Source organism: Staurois parvus, unplaced genomic scaffold (genome assembly GCF_062004578.1).
Source record: "Staurois parvus isolate SC_StPar_1 unplaced genomic scaffold, SC_StPar_1.0 ptg000321l, whole genome shotgun sequence".
NCBI lineage: Eukaryota > Metazoa > Chordata > Amphibia > Anura > Ranidae > Staurois > Staurois parvus.
In genome coordinates, this window is record NW_028318117.1 from 6,390,614 (window position 1) to 6,411,366 (window position 20,753).

At 41.0% G+C, this 20,753-nt stretch overlaps 1 protein-coding gene across 1 annotated transcript in view; it reads right to left on the reverse strand.

Annotated features, from left to right (window-relative positions):
- Positions 1 to 20,753, reverse strand: part of LOC149457415 (tapasin-related protein-like) — a 36,597-nt gene that overhangs the window by 15,629 nt on the left and 215 nt on the right. The window contains exons 2-6 of the mRNA XM_089683782.1: positions 18,582 to 18,752; positions 12,203 to 12,454; positions 5,518 to 5,859; positions 2,800 to 3,126; positions 894 to 983 (exon numbers count right to left, since the gene is read on the reverse strand). Of these exons, the coding sequence (XP_089539908.1) occupies positions 894 to 983; positions 2,800 to 3,126; positions 5,518 to 5,859; positions 12,203 to 12,454; positions 18,582 to 18,752 (1,182 nt within the window). The remainder of the gene's footprint in view (positions 1 to 893; positions 984 to 2,799; positions 3,127 to 5,517; positions 5,860 to 12,202; positions 12,455 to 18,581; positions 18,753 to 20,753) is intronic.

Sequence of the window (20,753 nt, forward strand, 5' to 3'; positions counted from 1 at the left end):
AGGAAATCCATGTAATATAAGGGACTCTCTTGGTGCACCCCCAAGTCACCAGAACTAGTGTCCCCACTGGAAGATTTATTCTCTGTTCCTGTTCAGCCAAAAAGTTGGGATTTTCTTCTACTTTTACTTTCAATGACAATGGTAAACATGACAATTAGAGGGCCCGGGTAGCAATAAAAACCTGACAGTTATTCTAATCCATTTCCATTCTATCCAAAGCAAACAATGTTTTGCCTTTAGTTATACCTTAAACTTTAGTTTCTATGTTTCTGCAGTTCTCATGGTAACATTTTGTAACAATCTGTCACAAGGTTCTTTCCCCACTTTTTCTTATAGTATTGCTTAAAACATTTAATAAAAATGGTTGAACAAGAGTAATGACCAACTGCAAGCATCCCTGAACATTTTCAGTGTGTGTTTGTCCTATAGAAAGGCTAAAGACTGATGGCGTTTCCTCTTACTAGCATACAATAGTGAAGATCGGCTCTTAAATTCTGGACAGACAGTGTTTAGATCTAGTTTACAACTGATAATGAGATCTGTCTGCACAGTATACACAGGGTTAATCATAGCAAACATAGCTTCTCACACTCCTCAGAGAACTATGTAGGCTTTTTCAGTGCCAAATTTGTTTTTTTTGTTTTTTGTTTTTTTCAGAAAAGAGCATCTGAAAACTCAAGCTGCAATTTTTAAATATTTTTTTGCTATGTGAATTGGAAAATGTAAATATAAAGTAGGTGTTATCCCAAGCTGGCTGCAGAAGTGGTAATACACTTCAAACTTGCCTGGGCTGTCTTGAAAAAAATCTAAGCTGTCTTGATCATTTTCACTATCCCAACATAAACTGAATTCTGAGATTACATTCATAAACCAGAATAACTAGGTAGGTTTACCTGAGCACAATACTATTAACCCAAATATAATGATCAAAACAAATATAATGATCATAACTTGAAGCAACTTCCAGGTCCATCCATAGCTTTCTGTAAAACAAAAATAAAATAAAAGATTAAATAAATGGCTGAAATGCCCAGATAATGATGCTATGTTTGGAACAACTGATCACAGAGGCCTATACTAAAGATTCTGAGTAATTCATGTCTGTTATTTTTAAATGTAAGTGGCCGTTTGCTTCAAATAGAAGTAAAATATGACCAATATGACCAATACTCTTCTGCTCTGGAGAAATCAAGTTGGTCACAAACTGAACCTGCGTGATTTTATTTAGTGAGCATAGAGATTTGCTGTTTTCAATTATTAGTCTGTGATATATTTGTATAATATGATTTCCACGCTGTTGACAGTCAAATAAATCATTACAAAATAATGTACCCCTTCTGCAAAAAACAAAGCTATCAATGGTGGCATCAAACAATATCCGTATTCTCCAAAATTAATCCGAACATATCCACTACTTAATGGCCCTGTAATCTATTTTTCATAGAATTGCTTCTTTCAGTTTTTTCAGTCTCCTTGTAACTTCCTTCATCAGCACCCCCTCCTCTTTTCCCCCTTCGCTTTTATTTGTTTGCAAAAAGCAGTGTATTTTAATTGTGGTCATGTACACTGCTCTATGCATACTACAAATCCCATAGTCCTTCTGTCAGGACTTGGAGCACCTGCTGGTGGCACTGTTGTTCCCAGAGCTGAAGGGCACAGTTCTGGTGGCCACCAGTGGCTATCTCTAAGCAGCCAGCAGATCTCAGAAATTAGGCTCCACCTGATGCTGGCTGCTGGAAAGGTGCATAATTCTTCCCTTATCTTTTATCTGTGCTTCAGTTTTCTGTCTGTGAGCTGCTTCCCTGCTTGATCCCATATCAGCTGTCCTGTACCTGTATCCTGCATTCTGTTACTCTATCTCTGCTACCCTTGTTCCCAGCCCCAGTTCTGGTTATTCACCATTTGCACATAGAGTATTAAAGCTTGGTTGTTGCTTTGATTTGCATTGGCTTCACTGTCATGTTTATTTATCACCTTTGCTTTGTTTATTGTTTGTTGGTGTTGGATGGGTGTTGAGTGAATTAAAAAAAAAACGTTATTTTTGTACCCAGCCTAATTCTAGCTTCCTTAAGTGTGGCCCGCTAATTTGATCATCCCTGCTGCTGAATACCTGCATGGGTAGCCCTTACACCATCTCAGGAGTAAGCAAGAGAGGATGGCTATGTTCCTACATGCAGTGGAACCACAAAGAACCACTGTAGCCACCATCTAATAGGAAGTAAGATCACAGCAGCAAAAAAAAGGGATTTGGAGATTTGCAGAAGGCTGACAGCAATAGAAAGAACTTTTTAAAGTTAGGAATATATAGTATACTTTAATATAGAATTACCTTTTTTTAAACCAGCATTTAATATCACTTTAAGGTGAACCTGTGTCTTGCCCATGCAATGCACAACAGGTTCACTTTAATATAGACCTCCCTGGCAATATTTACCTACCTTCCTTTCATTCTTCTGTTGGGTCATTGGAGTTGTAGCTAACAGATCTATTGGCTCCTTTGAGACATAACTGATTTGCCCGAATGGGGCAAAATAGAATATTCTCAGGCTATATTCTCTGCATATTGAGTGAATGGGGAAAAAGCTGCATTATGGCCACTAGATGGTGCTGAGTAGAAAAGGAAATAATTAAGCTCATCAGCTCTATCTAGTGGCAATAATGCCATATTTCCACAGATCCACATAAAATATAGCCTGGGAACATTAGATGTTGCTCCATTTTGCACAGAACATATTTACATGCTATGCTATATGTATACTATTGCAGTAAATTGTATAAAATTGTCTATATGTACATTACCTACAACTGTAAGGCTCACTTTCTTCTTTATTGGCATGCTGAGGCTTTCATGTTCCACGCGGCAGGTGAAAGTGGTGCCATTGTCCTGCAGGGATGCGGTGTAGAAGAAGGAACCAAAAATGCTATAGGTGCCATCAACATTGTATCTGTGGCTGCTAAAGATGACATGTGGCACTAAAGTTGGCAAAAGTCCTCCATGTTGGCCTTCTCGCAGCCATTCAATACTGACATCCAAAGGATAATAATTTGAGGCATCACAGACAAACTTCTGTTCCTCTCCCTCTCTCAGGGTCACTGATTCCACATTTACAGACACCATTGGGCTTTCTGCAAAGGAAGATATTGTACTATTCTTGTTTGTTACACAAATAAGGAACATACGGTGTAAATAAAGCATTATATATCAATTCATGCATTCATTGTGAGCATCTAAAGCACATGTGTCTATCACAAGGCTCACAGGCTGAATCTGACCCACCAGGTCATTTCATGTGGCCCTCATGCCTCTCCTGCAGCTGTGACAGTTAGTCTCTGCCCCCACTTTGTCTTAGCAGTCAGCAGCAGAAAGGAGGACAGAACGCCTCCACCAGACCCTGCGTTTCTCTGTGTAGTTGCACAGAGGCTCATTCCCCCCCCATCTCAGCAGTTAGCAGAAGAAAGGAAGATAGAACTCCTCCTACAGATCCTGTAACTCTTTGTGCAGTCACAGCAACCCCTTGTCTCCCCTGGACTCAGCATTCAGCAGACTCTGGCAGTGGACTCCAGCCCTCCTCTGGTCCTCCTTCAGACCTTGTACTTTCTGCTACCCAGCTCTGCCCCCAGCTTCTTCCCAGCAACATGTGAGGTGGTACACTGTGATATAAGAGAGGGTGGGGGACTCTTCACCTCCGATGGTGGAGGAGGGGATGGAGTGGGGTGCACTGGACATCTAATCTTACAGATACAACCAGCTCTTTGAGGGCAACCATAATGCTGATGTGGCCCGTGATTAAATTGAGTTCGACACCTCTGATCTAAAGGATCAGTCCACCCCAAGCTTTAAAGTGCATGTACACCCAAAGTCTACTTTTCAGTATGTTTGGCATCACATTTCACTGTATAAAACTTTCTTCTGCAAATCAATTTTTGTCAATCTGTTGCAGAGTTTCTTACCTGGAGATCCTTTGGACAACACTAAACCACTGCCCAGCATTGTCAGCCTGCCATGTGCACTCTTTCATTTCACAGTTGTGTGGTCTGTAGGGACTATGAGAAAGGCAGCCCAATAGGCAACAGAAGGCACTTACATGCAGGCTGACAACGCTGCTGCTATTTGCAAGGAAGTGGCTTAGCATTGTCAGCTTGCAACAGGTAATGATGTTGCTGGCAGATTCCCAAGAAAATAATTGCCGATGAAAACTGTATACAGTGATACATTTTGGCTTTACACTTTAAACTGCCTAACTAGATAGTAATAGAGTGTAAACATAAGATATCTAGAAAATGCTCCATTTTCTCTGATGAACGGAGCCGCCCTCCACTTGCCACCCTTAGTTTCTCAGCATCCTAAATGTAACCTATAAACGTAACTCCTAACATTAAAGTGGTTGTAAACCCTTACATATATCCAGTGAAGTGACTGGACCCAGGTGAAACACAGAGATGAAACAAATCCACCTACACAAGTTGTACCTGTTTATCTGTAGTCTTTCCTTTTCTACAGTCATTCAAAGTGCTGAATTTATAAAGCTTGTCAGAGTTCAGAAAAATGGTGACAGGGATGGGATCTCCAACAGATTGAAAGTCTCAGCTCTGTTCCTGTTTTCTGTATGAAGGGGGGATGTGTCTCTTCCTTCCAATCAAATTTCAGAGCTCTCCTCACTGAGCTGAAATTACACTCTGCATAGCTCAATGAGGAGAGCTCTGAAATTTGATTGGAGGGAAGAGACGCACCTCCCTCCACACAGCTCACAGGAAAAGAGCTGAGGCTGTCAATCTGCTGGAGGTGCCTCCCCGTCACCATTTTTCTCTTGGTGTCAGGAAAACTTGTCAGAAGTGATTCATGATAATAGCAGAGGAATGAGGTAGCAGACAGAAATACATTTTTTTGCTCTTAATAGAGACAAGTACACACTATAGAGGGATATGCTTTGTTCATAGTTCATTGCAACTGCTTTAACCTATAAACTCAGCTCATAATGCTAAACCTAAAGTATAGCTGTTTTTTTCGTTTTTTGTTGTTTTGTTTTGCAAAGAGCAGAGATGGATTAGCACACTTAGGTTTTTATTGCTGTCAGTGCCCCCATTAGGGAAATTCACCCTCTCTATATGTCCTTTTTACCATTATCATTGAACGTGAAAGTAAAAGGAAAACTGAAATATTGGGTTGTCCTCAGAAAAGTAATAAAGAGGAAATTTTCCAAAGGGGATACTAGTTCTGGTAACCTGGGGGCTCCATGGGATTCCCTTAATATGCATGGATTTCCTCTCACTTCCTTTTTTGGCTATGGGACAGGAAGTGAAGGTAACTTCCCCAATGGGACACAGATGGCAAAAAAAAAGAATAAACAAAATCACAGGGGTTATAACCCTCCCTTTCCAAAACTAGAAAATAGTTTGCCACAGTTACACTTTAACAGACCAGTTAGGTCAGTATGGTCATTTTTATGTATGAGGCACAGCTAATATAATACATGATGGTAGCCATGTGAAAAATTATATTTTTTAAACCACATTTACCTCTGACCTTAAGTTGAATCTGTTGTTCAGCATAGAGAGATCCCACGGACACAGTGCAGGTGAAGAGCCCTTCCTTTTCCAGTGCCATATTGGCTACACTAAGAGAGGCAATCCCCTTCTGTATTTCCTCCACTTGCACCTGACCCTTCTTACTGTGATACTCCAGCTCCTTTGTGGGCCCATGATAAGACAGTAGTTGTAGATTCCTCCTTCCTTTACCCTGGAAAGTCCACGTAACTGAAGCTTGAGCCTTATGATCGACCATGAAAGCACAATCCAGAACTACGTTCTCATTCAGTCTGGTATAGATGAGAGGAGTATGGGTACTGATCGTAAATGTGGCTATAGACAGAAAAAAAAGTTCAGTGTCCCATAGATAAAATTTAATAATACAGTTCATGGGTTTATTAGAAATAATTTTTTGCATGTTTAAAATTTTTTTCCTCAATCTGTGGTAAAAGTCTGTTTACATCACGTTTCTGTACTCTGATAAATGACAGGAAACAGGAAAACTATTCTGTTTGTGGCAGGATGGAGAAGGGTTGAGGCTGGATTTTAGCGCCATGTCTCCTATGCCGGTAAATATTGATAACAGCCGGTGTATGTATTCTATATCTCATCCAGTTAAAAAATAGTAAAATACAGTGGGTATAGAAAAGAATCACCCCCCTTTAGAGTAATTACATTTTGTTGCTTTCCAGCCTGAAATGAAGACCGACACAGTATTTGGTTTATCTAGCTGTATTTACTCTAAAATCGAAGTGAAATATATATCACCAACATGTCAGAAACAAATAAAAAATAAAATAAAAGAAGAATCACTGAGTTGGAAAAAAGGTCACTCCCTTCTGTTAATATCTGGTTGAACCACCTTTTGCTTTAATTACAGCCTTTAGTTTGTTGGGCTATGTCTCTAACATCTAGACTTTGCAATACTTGGCATCACAACACAGTAAAGAACAATATGAGAAATACAATGAACAAGGTTAAGGCACAACAGGGAAAAGTTCAAACAACATAATCACAGTATGGGAATTTCCCATGGTTAAAAGGCTGACAATTAGCAGTATCCTCTTGGGAGTCAGGATGTAGGCAATCACCTACTGCTTGTAGTTCCAGGGTGGCAGCAGGGTGAGGCTATTCGCATCCCCCATACATTCTTTGCTCAGGCCTAAAACTGACTCCTCAGACAGATCTGGACAGTCTGTGGTACTCTCCGGGGTAGCTTTTTGAATCTGGTCCCCGTGCTCATGCACCCAGGTGCTAGGTGTCCAGGGTTTAGGGTTCTCTGGAGAGTCCAGCAGGAGATCCAACAGCAATCACCCGCAGTGCACAAACATAAGGGAAAAGAGTAGCATGGTGGACCGTGTTGTAGTAGGCCCACACAATGGCACCCATGTGCTGATGCAAGCGATCATGTATCCTTGATCCTCTTCTGGGTATCTGCATACCCAGAAGAGTGCGGTTGAACCGCTCACAGGCCCCATTGCCCTGGGGGTAATACAGAGTGGTTTTTGACTTCCTGATACCAATAAGGCGATATAGTTTGAAAAAGATTACCGACTTCAGACCTTGGTCCGAAAGAATCAGTTTTGGGCAGCCGTATGGTTGTACCACATGCTTCCAGAATAGCTTGGCCATGGTTGGAGCTGTGTGGTCCTTGGTTGGGACCACTATTGTAAATTTGGTAAAGTGGTCAATGAAGACCAAGGCATAGTGATACCCAGGGCACATGCTAGATATTGTCAGGAAGTCCATGATGACCAGTTTGAAGGGCTCAGATGTAGTAATGAACATGGGTGTGGTCTTTTATGGAGTGGCTTTGTGCCATGAGCAAGCTTTACATTCCTGATAAGCCTGCTGGACCCAGTCAACTAGCCCTGGACAAAAGAACTACCTCTTGTCTATGTCTGATCAGCTCCAAAATGGCCACTCGTAGCGAGTGACTGTGCAACCACAATCTGTAATTTGTCCAATTGTTCAATAGGAATGCGTGCCTGATGAGGATATTCTTCCGTATCTTGAGCTGATCCCATTGTGTCAGAATCGCTCGGGATGTGTTGGACAGTCTTTGGCAATCCTGGGAGGACAGCTACTTACCTGCATAAGGTCAGGATCTTTTTTATGAATCAAGGCCCACTTCTCTCAGGTATAGACTTCGCCAGGTCCATCTTGGATCTTCCCCTGTATGTAATCGGGTGAGGCAGATGACCCATCTCTGCTCCAGTGCTAACTTTGCTGAATCCAAGTAGGCCAGTGGGTTATTTATGAAGACATCTATATCCGCTCCTTTTGGGCAGTTTGTGAATTTCTCAGTGAGAAAACACACCAGGGCCAGTATCCCCAGTTTAATGGAGCTGTAGTTGTGTGGGTTCTTTTCAGTAGGCCGCAAGCTATAGCTGGCATATGCAGTTACCCACTCGCAGCTCCCAGGCCTTGCAAGCTTCCATCAGTACACACTCAGAAGGGCTTGTCTGCGTAAGCCAGAAAGTGTGCGGAGGTCATCTTCTGTTTTAATGTTCCAAAAACCTGTTGTTGGGGATTGTGCAACTGGACCTAAATGGCGGGTGATGGGAAGTTTTTCTTTGTTGGGAGTTGGCAGATGGGTAAGCGGGGTGGCTATTTGAGCAAACTTTGGGATAAACTTTCGATAGTTCCCCACTAACCCTAGGAAGGAGCACAACTCAGTTGCAGTCTTTTGGGAATGGCAATTCTGCACAGCCTAGACCTTAGCCGGATCTGGGGAAACCCCTCCGGCCTCCATGACATGCCCAAGGTACTGGATCTTCTGCCTCATTAGGTGAAATTTTGAGTTTCAGTTCATACTGTGCTACTTAGCCAAACACCCGGTCCAAGTGTTGGACAATAGTCTTTAAAAGTCTTGGAGAAAATGATGAAATCATCCAGATAGACTAGCAAAGTCTCAAAGTCTCTTTCCTGTTCTCTCCAACTCTGTGTGCAAAATCGCACCTCTTCATGAATATACAAAAATCTATACAGTCTGAGGCTGTGTTAGAAAAACAGTGACATCTTGTGGCTAAACCACAGAATGTCAGTCAAAACATTAATTTAATTTACTTCCACACAAACAGTGTTTAAACAATGAGAGCTGTTTCCCTATCTCACAGTGCTTCCAAGATACAGTGACAACGTATTACATAAAGGCATGTAAAAGCGGCATGGTTGGGGAGTGCAGTTGGGGTGGTCTTCAGGTTGATGACCCTTATGAACCTTGGATAAGGTGTGTGCAATTAACCATTCTCCAGGTGCCCCTGGGTCCTTTTGGGGTTCTATCATCACGGTGGCCCCATGACGTTTCTTGTGGGCCCCAATAGGGAGGAACCAAATGATCTCTTGAAGGGGTGCCAGCAGCAGTTTCTGTTTAGGCGGTGTACGGACATCCCCACTAGCTTGGGCTGTTGCCGGACTGCCCTTTGTTGAGCTTCACAAGCCTGGATGATGTTGAGCTTTACAGTTTGCTGGCCAAAGTCCTGTGCCCACTAGCCAGAACATTCAAATTTGGTCAGCAAGCGGGACAAGTATAAGTCTTATAGCACGTTCATGCCCAGAACAATGGGTACTGAAGAAAGACTGGGCGTCATCACCACTCCTACTCGATCCACCACTTGGTCATCAGTCTGGCTCTTCACCCAGGTGATACCTTCCACCAGGATGGGCAAGTTATTGACTGCTTTAAGGCACAGCCAGGAGGGGTCCAATTGGTCTCATGTCCTGAACTGATGGATGAAGTCATACTCCATGACTTTGACTTCAGATCTGGTGTCAATTAGGCATGGGACCTCCAGTCCACTGACAATTGCAACACCACTGGGCTTTGGGCAACCATGGTCTGTGGTTGGCTAGGACCTTGCATTGCTGGTCCCGGGGAGTCATCCCTCTGCCTTAGAAGCCGTTAGTTTAACAGCGGCCTACATGTGCTCTTAATTTCAGGCCACAGTTGTTGCTCACATGCCTGTAACGACCACACCGACAGCACTTATAGTCTTCCTCTGGGTCCCTCCATAGTGGATTCTCTCTCAAGCCCCATTGAAATGCAGACACATGTTGTTCCAGGGAGGCCACGTCCAAGGCAAGTTCCCTTAGGGTTGACTGTATGGCAGACAGTGGTGAAGAGTCCAAAACAAAACAAAAGAGCTGACAATTAAATTCAAAACTGGCAATGAAAGTCACTGCCCTCCGATTGCTGGGACACTGGTTGCTAGGACACTGGAGGGTGTCGGCTCCTACAATGTCTTAAACAAGTATTCAAACCCCTTGAAATTTTCCACATTTTGTCATGTTGCAACCGAAAACATAAATGTATTTTTGTGGTATTTTATGTGATAGACCAACACAAAGTGGCACATAATTTTGATGTGGAAGGAAAATGATAAACGGTTTTCAACATTTTTTACAAATAAATATCTGAAAAGCGTGGCGTGCATTTGTATTCAGCCCTCTAAGTCAATACTTTGTAGAACCACCTTTTGCTGCAATTGCAACTGCAAGTCTTTTTGGAGATGTCTCTACCAGCTTTGCACATCTAGAAAATGACATTTTTGACCATTTTTCTTTGCAAAATAGCTCAACCTCTGTCAGATTGGATGGAGAGCGTCTGTGAACAGCACATTTCAAGTCTTGCCACAAATTCTCAATTAGGTCTGGACTTTGACTAATCATTCTAACACATGAATATGCTTTGATATAAACCATTCCATTGTAGTTCTGGCTGTATGTTTATGGTCGTTGTCCTGCTGGAAGGTGAACCTCTGCTCCAGTCTCAAATATTTTGCAGGCTCTAACAGGTTTTCTTCTAAGATTACTCTGTATTTGGCTCCATCCATCTTCCAATCAACTCTGAGCAGCTTCACTGCCCCTGCTTAAGAAAGTCATACCCTTATGATGCTGCCACCACATTTCACGGTGGGGATGGCGTGTTCAGGGTGATGTGCAGTGTTAATTTTTCGCCACACATAGCATTTTGCTTTTAGGCTAAAAAGTTCAATTTTGGTCCCATCTGACCAGAGCACCTTCTGCCACATATTTGCTGTGTCCCCCACATGGCTTCTCGCAAATTGCAGATTCTTCCACCTGAGCTGTGGATCTCTGCAGCTCCTCCAGAGTTACCATGGGCCTCTTGGCTGCTTCTCTGATTAATACTCTCCTTGCCTGGCCTGTCCGTTTAGGTGGTCGGCCATGTCTTGGTAGGTTTGCAGTTGTGCCATACTCTTTCCATTTTGAATGATGGATTGAACAGTGCTCCGTGAGATGTTCAAAGCTTGGGATATTTTATTATAACCTAACCCTGCTTTAAACTTCTCCACAACTTTATCCTTGACCTGTCAGGTGTGTTCCTTGGCCTTCATGAAGCTGTTTGTTCACTAATGTTCTCTAACAAACTTCTGAGGGCTTCACAGAACAGCTGTATTTATAATGAGATTAAATTACACACAGGTGGACTCTATTTACTAATTAGGTGACTTCTGAAGGCAATTGGTTCCACTAGATTTTAATTTGGGGTATCAGAGTAAAATGGGCTGAATACAAATGCATGCCACACTTTCCAGATATTTATTTGTAAAAAAGTTTGAAAACCATTTATCGTTTTCTTTCCACTTCACAATTATGTGCCACTTTGTGTTGGTCTATCACATAAAACCCCAATAAAATACATTTTAGTTGTTGGTTGTAACATGACAAAATGTGGAAAATTTCAAGGAGTATGAATACTTTTTCAAGGCACTATAACAACCAATACAAAAATGGAGCATTTGTCCATTTACATCTGTTTAGATCCACTTCCGTTTTTTAGAAGGGTCAAAAATAGAGCTATGATCTGTTTAAAAAAATGGATCTTAATGGATCAGTTTACATCCAATTGTCCATAGATATGCACTGATGTCTGTTTTTCATCTGTAAATGGATGGATAAATTCACAAAAAGAACATTGGGGAACTGGAGAAAGTACAGAGAAGGGCAACTAAACTGATACGAGGCATGGAGGAGCTCAGCTATGAGGAAAGATTAGAGGAACTGAATTTATTCTCCCTTGAGAAGAGGAGATTAAGGGGGGATATGATCTCCATGTATAAATACATCAGTGGTTCATATAGTGAACTTGGTGTAGAGTTATTCACCCTGAGGTCATCACAGAGGACAAGGGGGCGCTCTTTACATCTGAAAGAAAAGAAATGTAATCTCCAGACACCGAAAGGTTTCTTCACAGTGAGAGCTGTGAAAATGTGGAATAGACTCCCTCAAGAGTTGGTTCTGGCCAGCTCAGTGGATTGCTTCAAAAAAGGCCTGTATTGTTTCTTAGATACACAGAATATAACTGGATACTAACATTTATAGGTAAAGTTGATCCAGGCAATATCCCATTACCCCTCGGGGGATCAGATAGGAATTTTTTTTCTCAGCAGGAGCAAATTGGATCGTGCTTTGCTGGGGGTTTTTTTTGCCTTCCTCTGGATCAATTGTGGGTATAGGATTATAACTTTTTTTTTCTATGGTTGAACTGGATGCACTTTTGTCTTTTTTCAACCAGACTAACTATGTAACTATGTGACCTAAAAATAATGATAAATCACCTAATGTAATCTTGTTGGACATTTTGAATGATTATGTAAGCACAGAAGGTTGTGGTTTGTGACACAAGGCCATGTAAAGCTTGGGAAATACTAACCTAAAGCATGATGTATTTCATTTTCTCTCTCTTCCATGGATGGTGTCTGGGTAAGAATGGTGAAGAATGTTGACATCTGGAACTTGCCGTCAGTGTGTTGTGCAGTGACCATATACCAAGAATCCTGTGTATTTCCAGAGGGTGGGATACCCGGCCATAACACCTGAATGTTGTCTGTGAAATAAGACTTGATCTTACAGTTCAGCTTTTCTGTATCCACTTTCAGAAATTGCATCAGATCTAATGAGGAATCTGCAAATAAAGAAAGTTCAGTGCAGTGAAAAAAACCTAAACATTAAATTGTGTCTAAAGCCAAAACTTATTTCTTGGTCATTTTGGATAGAGTAGAGAATGGCCCTATGAGGATTTTTTTTTGCCATTTATGTTTCATTGTGCAGATTTCTTTTCACATCCTGTCCTATAAATGCAACAGGAAGTGAGCGAACCTCTTCAAAGTAAGCAAAATGCCACCCTTAGACAGTCATTACTGGCACAAGTGTCCATATTGGAAAATGTCCCCCCTATTTCTATTTTAGTGACAACACAAAATGCTGTATTTACTCTCATTTTCAGTCCCAGTAACAAGTGTGTCCAGGACAAACAGAGAGAGTAAATCTCCCTTGGGGGAGGGGGGAAGGGGCACAGACACCTATAGAGTTTATGAAAGCAATAAAAAACAGAAAAGATACAATTTCTGGGGAAATTGTGTGAAGTGTTCTTGCCTCCACCAGTAGTCTACAACTGGAGTGGGTGGAGTAACTGGGTGGAGTGGCTTGAGTAACTGTTGTGTGGTTGGAGTGGCTGGAGTAACTCTTTTGTGGTTGGAGTGGCTGGAGTAACTGTGAAAAGGTTGGACTGGGCAGAGTAACTTTATGGAGTGGGCAGAGTAACTGTGTGGAGTGTTTGGAGTGAGTAAAGATAGTAAACATTACACTAACCAATTGATTGATCAAATTTAAAAAGTGCACATGGCAAGCTTGATAGAGTGAGAAATGCATTTCAACTTTTATTTATTTATATAGCACATTTAATTGCAATGTTGTTGCCCAAAGTGCTTCACAGTAACATTAAAACATACATTTATAAAAACATTAGCAGCATTATCACCTCAAATACTCTCTATTGTAGAAAACTTATTTCCAAACCTTTAACCAGAAGCCGGCCAAACTGTCACGAATTCAAAATTAGATTTCAAATAGGGCAGAGAAGAGCGGTTAAAAGCAAACTGCTCCAAATTGCTCACTTCACTGGCATCTTCAAATGGTTGTAGTTTTAAAAACTATAAATCCTACAGCGAAGAGCTTTATATTGTGAGAATCACAAGACCCAGACCTACATTTTGATGCATAGTTTGTCTCTGAAGTATTAAAAATGAAGGCACAGTTGCAGTTTAGAAATTGCCCTTCAAATTTGAGGTGGCTAGAGTGGAGTTTCAATGAATGTCAATGGGCAGCGTGAGTTGCAAACAAATGGTCATATTGTAAAAACTATCAGGACTATGGCTTAGCCATGGACATTTTTAGTGGCAACAGGGATAGCTGAACGTTTTGATATAAGATTTGTGTAGGTGGGCTTGAAAATGAGGGAGTGATGGCAGTTTAGAAATCATGTCCTGATTTTTCAGCTCACACTCTAGTTTTTGTCAGCTCCCACTCTAGTTTTGAACATTCCGCCATTCATTCCTATGGGACCAATTTCACCACAAAAACGCCGATATTGTGTGAACCATTCGGCGAAACGTTCCACAAAGTAATAGCACACCAACCGGGAACAATCCGCACGTTTCGGTATATTACTGTCTATGTAGTGTAAAAACTGTGGGAGGAGTTAGGGTGGTAAATTTGGCTATAATAACAAGAATATATATGTGAGATAACAGTAAGTGGTCTTGCCATGCAAGAACACTTAATAAAAAAAAAATATGTTTTAGCCTTTTAATTACTTTCACCTCTTTATGCCGCCATAATGTAAATATGCAGCGACAAGAAAAGTGGGCCTTAACAACTAGCCATTCCACAGCATGTACCCACTGGGATCTGAGGTTCTGTGCTGAAAGCACACTTATTGCCCAGGGTTTGTGATCAGGAGCCAGTGGGTTGGACTCCCAATCATGTGACCTCTGTGGGAACCAACCACAGCAATCACAGGATCAGGAAGCTGCTCATCCTCATTTAAAGGGCCACTGGGAGATGGTAGAAACAGGCTTCCCGACTGCCCTATAGCAGATATACTGCTACAGGGCGGCACAGGTGCGCAAAATCACGTGTGTATATATATATATATATATACACGTGATTTTGCACTTCCGGGTAGTGGGCGCACGCGCTCCCTACCCACGCTGCCATTCGTGGCCGCGGCTGTCAATCACCAAGTCTCGGCCGGTGATTACTCACCATCACCTGGTGATTGCCGAGGATTTCCGATGGGGATCCGATGTATGTAAACAATACAGTTCTCCTCCCTGTCAGCTCCTGCACACTGCTTTGGATGGCTGTGCACCAGCAGTGTGATTACAGTGAAGCACACACAGAGAGCTTACTGTGAATCAGCACGCAGCACACAGTTATCCCTTTGATTGCCCCTCATGTTGACCCCTTCCTGCCCAGTGCCATTAGTACAGTGTCAGTGCTTTTTTTTTTAGCACTGATCACTGTATTGGTGTCACTGGGGATGTCAGCGTCAACAAATCAGTTCGCCACAGTGCCAGAATGCGCACCGCAGTCTCGCAGTCCCGCTATAAGTCGCTGAACTCCACCACTACTAGTAAAAAAAAACGCCATTTGTAAACGCTATAATTTTCACATAAACCAATTAATTTACACGTATTGGGATTTTTTTTTAGCAAAGACATGTTTAATGGCAATAAGTCAAAAATATTGTTTTTTTCTCAACATTTTTTATAGCGCCAAAAAATTCACAGGCAATCAAATACCAGCAAAAGAAAGCTCAATTCGTGTGAAAAAAAGGACGTGAATTTAATTTGGGTGCAGCATTGCATGACCGCGCAATTGTCAGTTAAAATAACACAGCACCGTAACGCAAAAAATGGCCTGGTCAGGAAGGCGGGTAAATCCTCAGGAGGGCAAAAACAACAAAAAGTATGTAGATTTAAAGAAGAACTCCAGTAACAATGAGTACAATGCAATATTTAGATGCATAGATAACCGTTACCTGTTGATCTATGCCTTTTAGACCTAAAATACTCTAATTCTATTTTGGTATTCATGTCTTGTCTGATCTTTTGCAATGGACTATTGAATTTCCCTGAGAGCAGCTATCCTTCCCTTCAGTGTGGACAAAGAAAAACTCAGGTCCAGTCATGACAGCAAAAGGTGGTGACAGCACACAATGTCATTTAATCCTCTCCTGCTTACTGGCAGTCTGGCAGTTCTGCTGGCTGATCTTTGTTTTGATGACCTCTTCATTTTTTACATTACAGCATATAAATGTATTTCAGGGATGCAACTAATGCATTTTGCTATAAGCCTGACCTTGAGTTTTATTTTAGCTTCTATTTAGATTATTGTCTTTAGCAAAAAAGAAACAAACAGCTTTTAGAGAGCTAGTAAAAGAGGACTACGGGAGGAACCATATCTGATGTAATTTTAATACTTAAAAGACATCAAAATTGATTGAGAAATATTCAACATTTGCCTATTTCTTTTCCATACATTTTGATAATCAAGGATCTTGTTAAGCACATCCCAATCAATGCAAACAATAATATACATGGTGTCATAGTGACATCTGATGGTTATACTATGCATTGCAATGCCTTCACTTTCATTAATAGATAATATCACCCACAGTGCTCAAATTCTTCAAAATATTTCCTTTTCCCCTCTTGAACAATTTTTTTTTGTACTTATATTTTAGCAATACTTGTACTTTATCACAGTTTTTTAAATAAAGATGCTAGCTTTCAGGATTCACTGAGCAATACAGTTTTATGCTAAGGTTGGCAGTAGTGCAGGAATCGCGTGACTGAAATGGAAACACTGAAATAAAGTACAAAATGGATGAAAATAAAACAAACCAGTTAAAACATCTCCATAGAAGAAAACTATACCAAGATAAATATGTAGGTCACCATTGCTGACCTTTCTTGAAAATAAACTTTCTTAGTTAAAAACTTGTAACAAATATTCAGATCCAGAAATCTGGTTTCATTCTTATGCTTTTTCTGGATCAGTGGCTTAGAATACAGCCAGGCATATCATTGTGTCAGAAGGAAGTCAGCAATGGTAACTCAGAGGAGACAATCAATTCTTCTTATTTTTCCTAACCCCCCCCCCCCCTAAAAAAAACAATTTTGTTTAAAGCCCAACAAAAGTCCCATGTTTTTTTCTAGCCCTATATAATCATATGTTACAACTTTTCAATTATTTTTGTTTCCCTAAAACATTTTCTCCTACAGCAGTAGTATACCTAAAAAAAAAACAAAAAAAAAATTCCCTTGCAAGGTAATGCCAAAATGTACTAGTATGCATCGCATACTGAGAACGAAGCCCTCCAACGGTGCGATGTCACTGCTACCGAGGCTTCCATCTTCACCCGGTCTTCCTTCTAGGTTCCCGGGCTGCGGCCACTTGAATGGCCGAAGCTGCAATGACGTCACTTCTGCGCATGCATTTGGGAGATATGGACGTGGCACACAGCTATATAGGAACGGCATGAGATGCTGTTCCTTCAGAGCGTATGCGCTGGTGATGTCACTGGTTTCTGCTCACTAGAATCTCTCCTAAAAGGTGCACATTTAGGAGATGTTCATTTTACCTACAGGTAAGCTTTATTATAAGCTTACCTGTAGGTAAAAGTATAAAAAATGTGTTTATTACCACTTCAATTGGAATTCTGCTTCCTGCTCTCTCTATTCAGTGCTCTAAGCTGGCATAGCTAAGAATTAGCCACATCCCTCAGCACTAGGGATGACCTTCAGTTCGGCTCCAGATTTGGTCCAAACCCATGTCCGGCTAAACTTGAAGGTTAGCTGTCAGTGCCATGTGGCTATATTAGGTCAATGATATCACCAGCACCCCCAGCACTTTGTGTATACGCAGCTACGGAACGGAGAATCTCCATTGGGGTTCCAATCATTGGCTTGATATTGATAGCTAATTTCCAGGTTTGGACCAATACTCATCACTGTTCAGCACTGTGTAGCACTGAGGGAAGATGCGTTTGATCATTTCTGTTAGATTACAGAGGGCACTGGGCAGCATGGTCATGTTGTGGCCAATTGTATTGAGACATATTGGGCAACTGCTATAACAGGATTTTAGAGGTTAAACCATTAGGGCTCATGCACATGAATGGTGAAAGGATCAAATAAGTTCCAGCAAAAAATCCCACCGTGTACCCGAGTACACGTATGTACAGCCAGTCATGTCTGTGGTCAACATTTGACTCCCCAAGTGTGGAAAACCACCAGGATTTGTATCCTAAAACTCATTTGCACCACTTACCATCCGTGTGCATGAGGCCCTAAAATGGTGGTTGTCAGTATAATGTCTATCTGGCTGAATATCTATTTCTGTGATTTAAATTAGGCCTTAAAGTGTTACTAAACCCACAACAGTAAAATCAGTCTGTATATACAGTAAAGCATGCTTGTTATACTCACTGTGGAACCTAAGGGGTTATTTCTCTGCATTGTGTAAAAAGGCTCTTTGATCCTGACTTCTCTGATCCTCTCCTTCTAGTGTCCCCCCTTTTATCTCCTGATAAGATGTATAATGTGGAGTCACTCTGCACATGCCCAGTTTGGTGTGTATTGCTAGAGAGTTTTTTTTTTTTTTTGGGAGAGAGCATGTGATCAGCACAGGGCCAATCAGCACTGTCCAAACAGAGGTCGGGGGTTCTGCATTCTCTTAAAGTAAAATGAAAACTCCTCCTCCAAGCTTTAACATGTGCTCTGCTGGACACTAATAGAAGTCAAACGACTGCTCTAACTACTGATGAGAAAAAGATTAGACAGAGTGAATGCAGGGTCCTGGGTTTAGTAATACTTTTGTTGCCAATAGAATAGTACAATCATATACATGTACAGCTGCAGGGTGGGAATGCCTCTGCCCCCTATAATTGGCTGTCCACTTTAACAGCTTCCTGGTGGATTAGCTCAGGTGGGTTCAGACTCAGGCAAACATCCCTGAGATCATTCCTGCTTAACAGCACAGCTGAGGACTGGGCTGGAAAAACAGCCCACGCTTTAAGATTTCCATCTGCCAGCTAGAAGTGGTAAATGCAAAAGAAAAGAAAATGTTTCTTTTCTACTGAATGTATGAAAAATGTACATAGAAATACAGTCAATTTACCAAAAAAGGTTAATATGTAATGTGCAGAAACAGGTGTTTTTTAATATTATATTTTGCATTCTCACCTTTAAAAACAAATGTAGGTCCTTGTAGGGTCTTGTACACGTCTGGCCTGCTTCCTACAACCAGCCAGGCTTTTTGCGGAGGAAGACTAGTGTTCATCCATTGACCCTCTTGAATTTTTTCATACAGACAATGAAGCTTTATGAATGCCTCCACTCCAGAAGACCAGCTTCCTGAAAAAAAATCCACAAGTGTTCTACTTAAAACCAATGTATATTTTACTGCCTATAGGGAACCTGGCAGGATAGAAATATGGCATCTGCATTGCAGCCTTGGGGCTGCCATCTTCATCCTTGCATCAATACAGGCCCCAGTCTGGAAAGTGTAATAAAGTGATATTAAAGACAGAGCTGCAAAAAAATGTGCATTTATTATTTTTATCCAATAGGAAAACGTATCCTTTAAGCAGGTGCTATCATAATTTAGCTGCAAAAGTGGAAATACACTTTAACCCCTCCATGCCGACGTCACACAAATATGCGGCCGCAAAGAACTGGGCTTTTTTTCTGTGGGGCCACATATTTGCGTAACTGTCTTTCTGCTGGGAGCGTGCCGCAAAGCATGCTCCAAGCACAAAAGACTGGGGTGTCACTGAGAGCCCCAGGTCCAATTCTAAAGATTGGGACCAGGGACTCCAGATTCTGGGCCACATGATCGCTGTGATAGCCTCTGATTGGCTCTCATAATGTTCAGTCACTGTATAGCCCACCCACCTTGTTTTGTTTTTTTTCTCTATGAATGGAGGAGAGAGATGCATTGTATCTCTCTACTCCTGGCATAGAGGGAAATAAAATGTTTGTAAAAAAAAAAAAAAAGATAAATATTTAAAAAAGAAAAGAAAAATACCTAGATCAAGGTTTGCTCTAGTTCAGTTGCAGGTAAGTGTTTGGGTCAAGGTCAGGGTCAAGAGTCAAGGTCAAAAGGTCAAGGTCAAAGTCAGGATTTTTTACTATTATTATTATTATTATTACTACTATTAAATTGGTATCAGTGTCAGTTAGTGTCAGTGTGTTTTAGGTAATAAAAAACAAAACGCGCACTATTGTTTCTGGACTGTACTATGGGTACATACAACAAATAACATACACATATATGGTATCGCTGCGATCATCAGGAGCTGGAAAACTTATTTTGGGTTGTTCTTTGGTGGTAGGTTATGGTAGTAACAAGAAACACACAGCTAAATGTAAAAAGAAAAATATTTTTTTTTTCGCTATTTTTGGCCAGTTTTCCTTTGATAATGAAAAAGAAATCAGGAGATATCCATTACCATTTACCTCCAAATGAAAGCCCAAATTTGTCCTGAAAAAAACAAGGTATAATTCACCTGGATGTACAAAGTAGTTGTGATGATATCTACGGTTTTACTAACACATGTCATCATTGCAAAATTGTGCTTAGGCATTAAGATTTGTTATACCTTTAGGCGTGAAGGGGTTAAGCTACACAGCTTGGTCACCTCCTCAAAATTGTAAATTAAAAGTGAAATTAAAAATCCCACCTTTTAAAAAAAAAATGTGCATTTACTATGTTGCATTGGAATCTGCAAAGCATTGCAACTACAACAGTGGACTGCAGGTGCAATGCCATGCCAAATGTGGTAACATCACTGCACTTAATTTCAATGAAAATTGTGCCAGATCTCTGTGAATGAATGCTGGAAAAGCCGCACACAGCCATGTCGAATTAAAAAAATGAGTCGACAGGGAAATGAACAGGGCATTTGGTAAGCTGGGGGAAGGCGTTTATTTGTACACCCCAAATATGGGTGTAACATAAAACATGATCAGAAAGATGGACTTAGCTTTTAAGTTCCTTCTGCCCTCTAGAGATCAATACAGCAGCAACATATTGCAGTATATAAAGGACATTGATTTACTAAAGGCATATAGGCTGTTCACTGTGCAATAGAGGTTTCACATTGCATTGGAATTTGCATCTGAGCTTTGTGAATCTGGTGAAATTTCACTTTGGAAAGAATACTCAATCACATGCAAAGCAAATAAAAACAGTATTTTGTTTTCTTGCACATAACTGGATTATGGAAGTTAGCAGAACTTCACCTCATTCACTGTGCTCTGGGGAAAATTAGCTTGAAAGGCAAACAGTCTTTAGTAAATCAACCGCAGTGGACTCATTGGTGATCAAACACTGGATTCCAGAGCTGCAAGGAA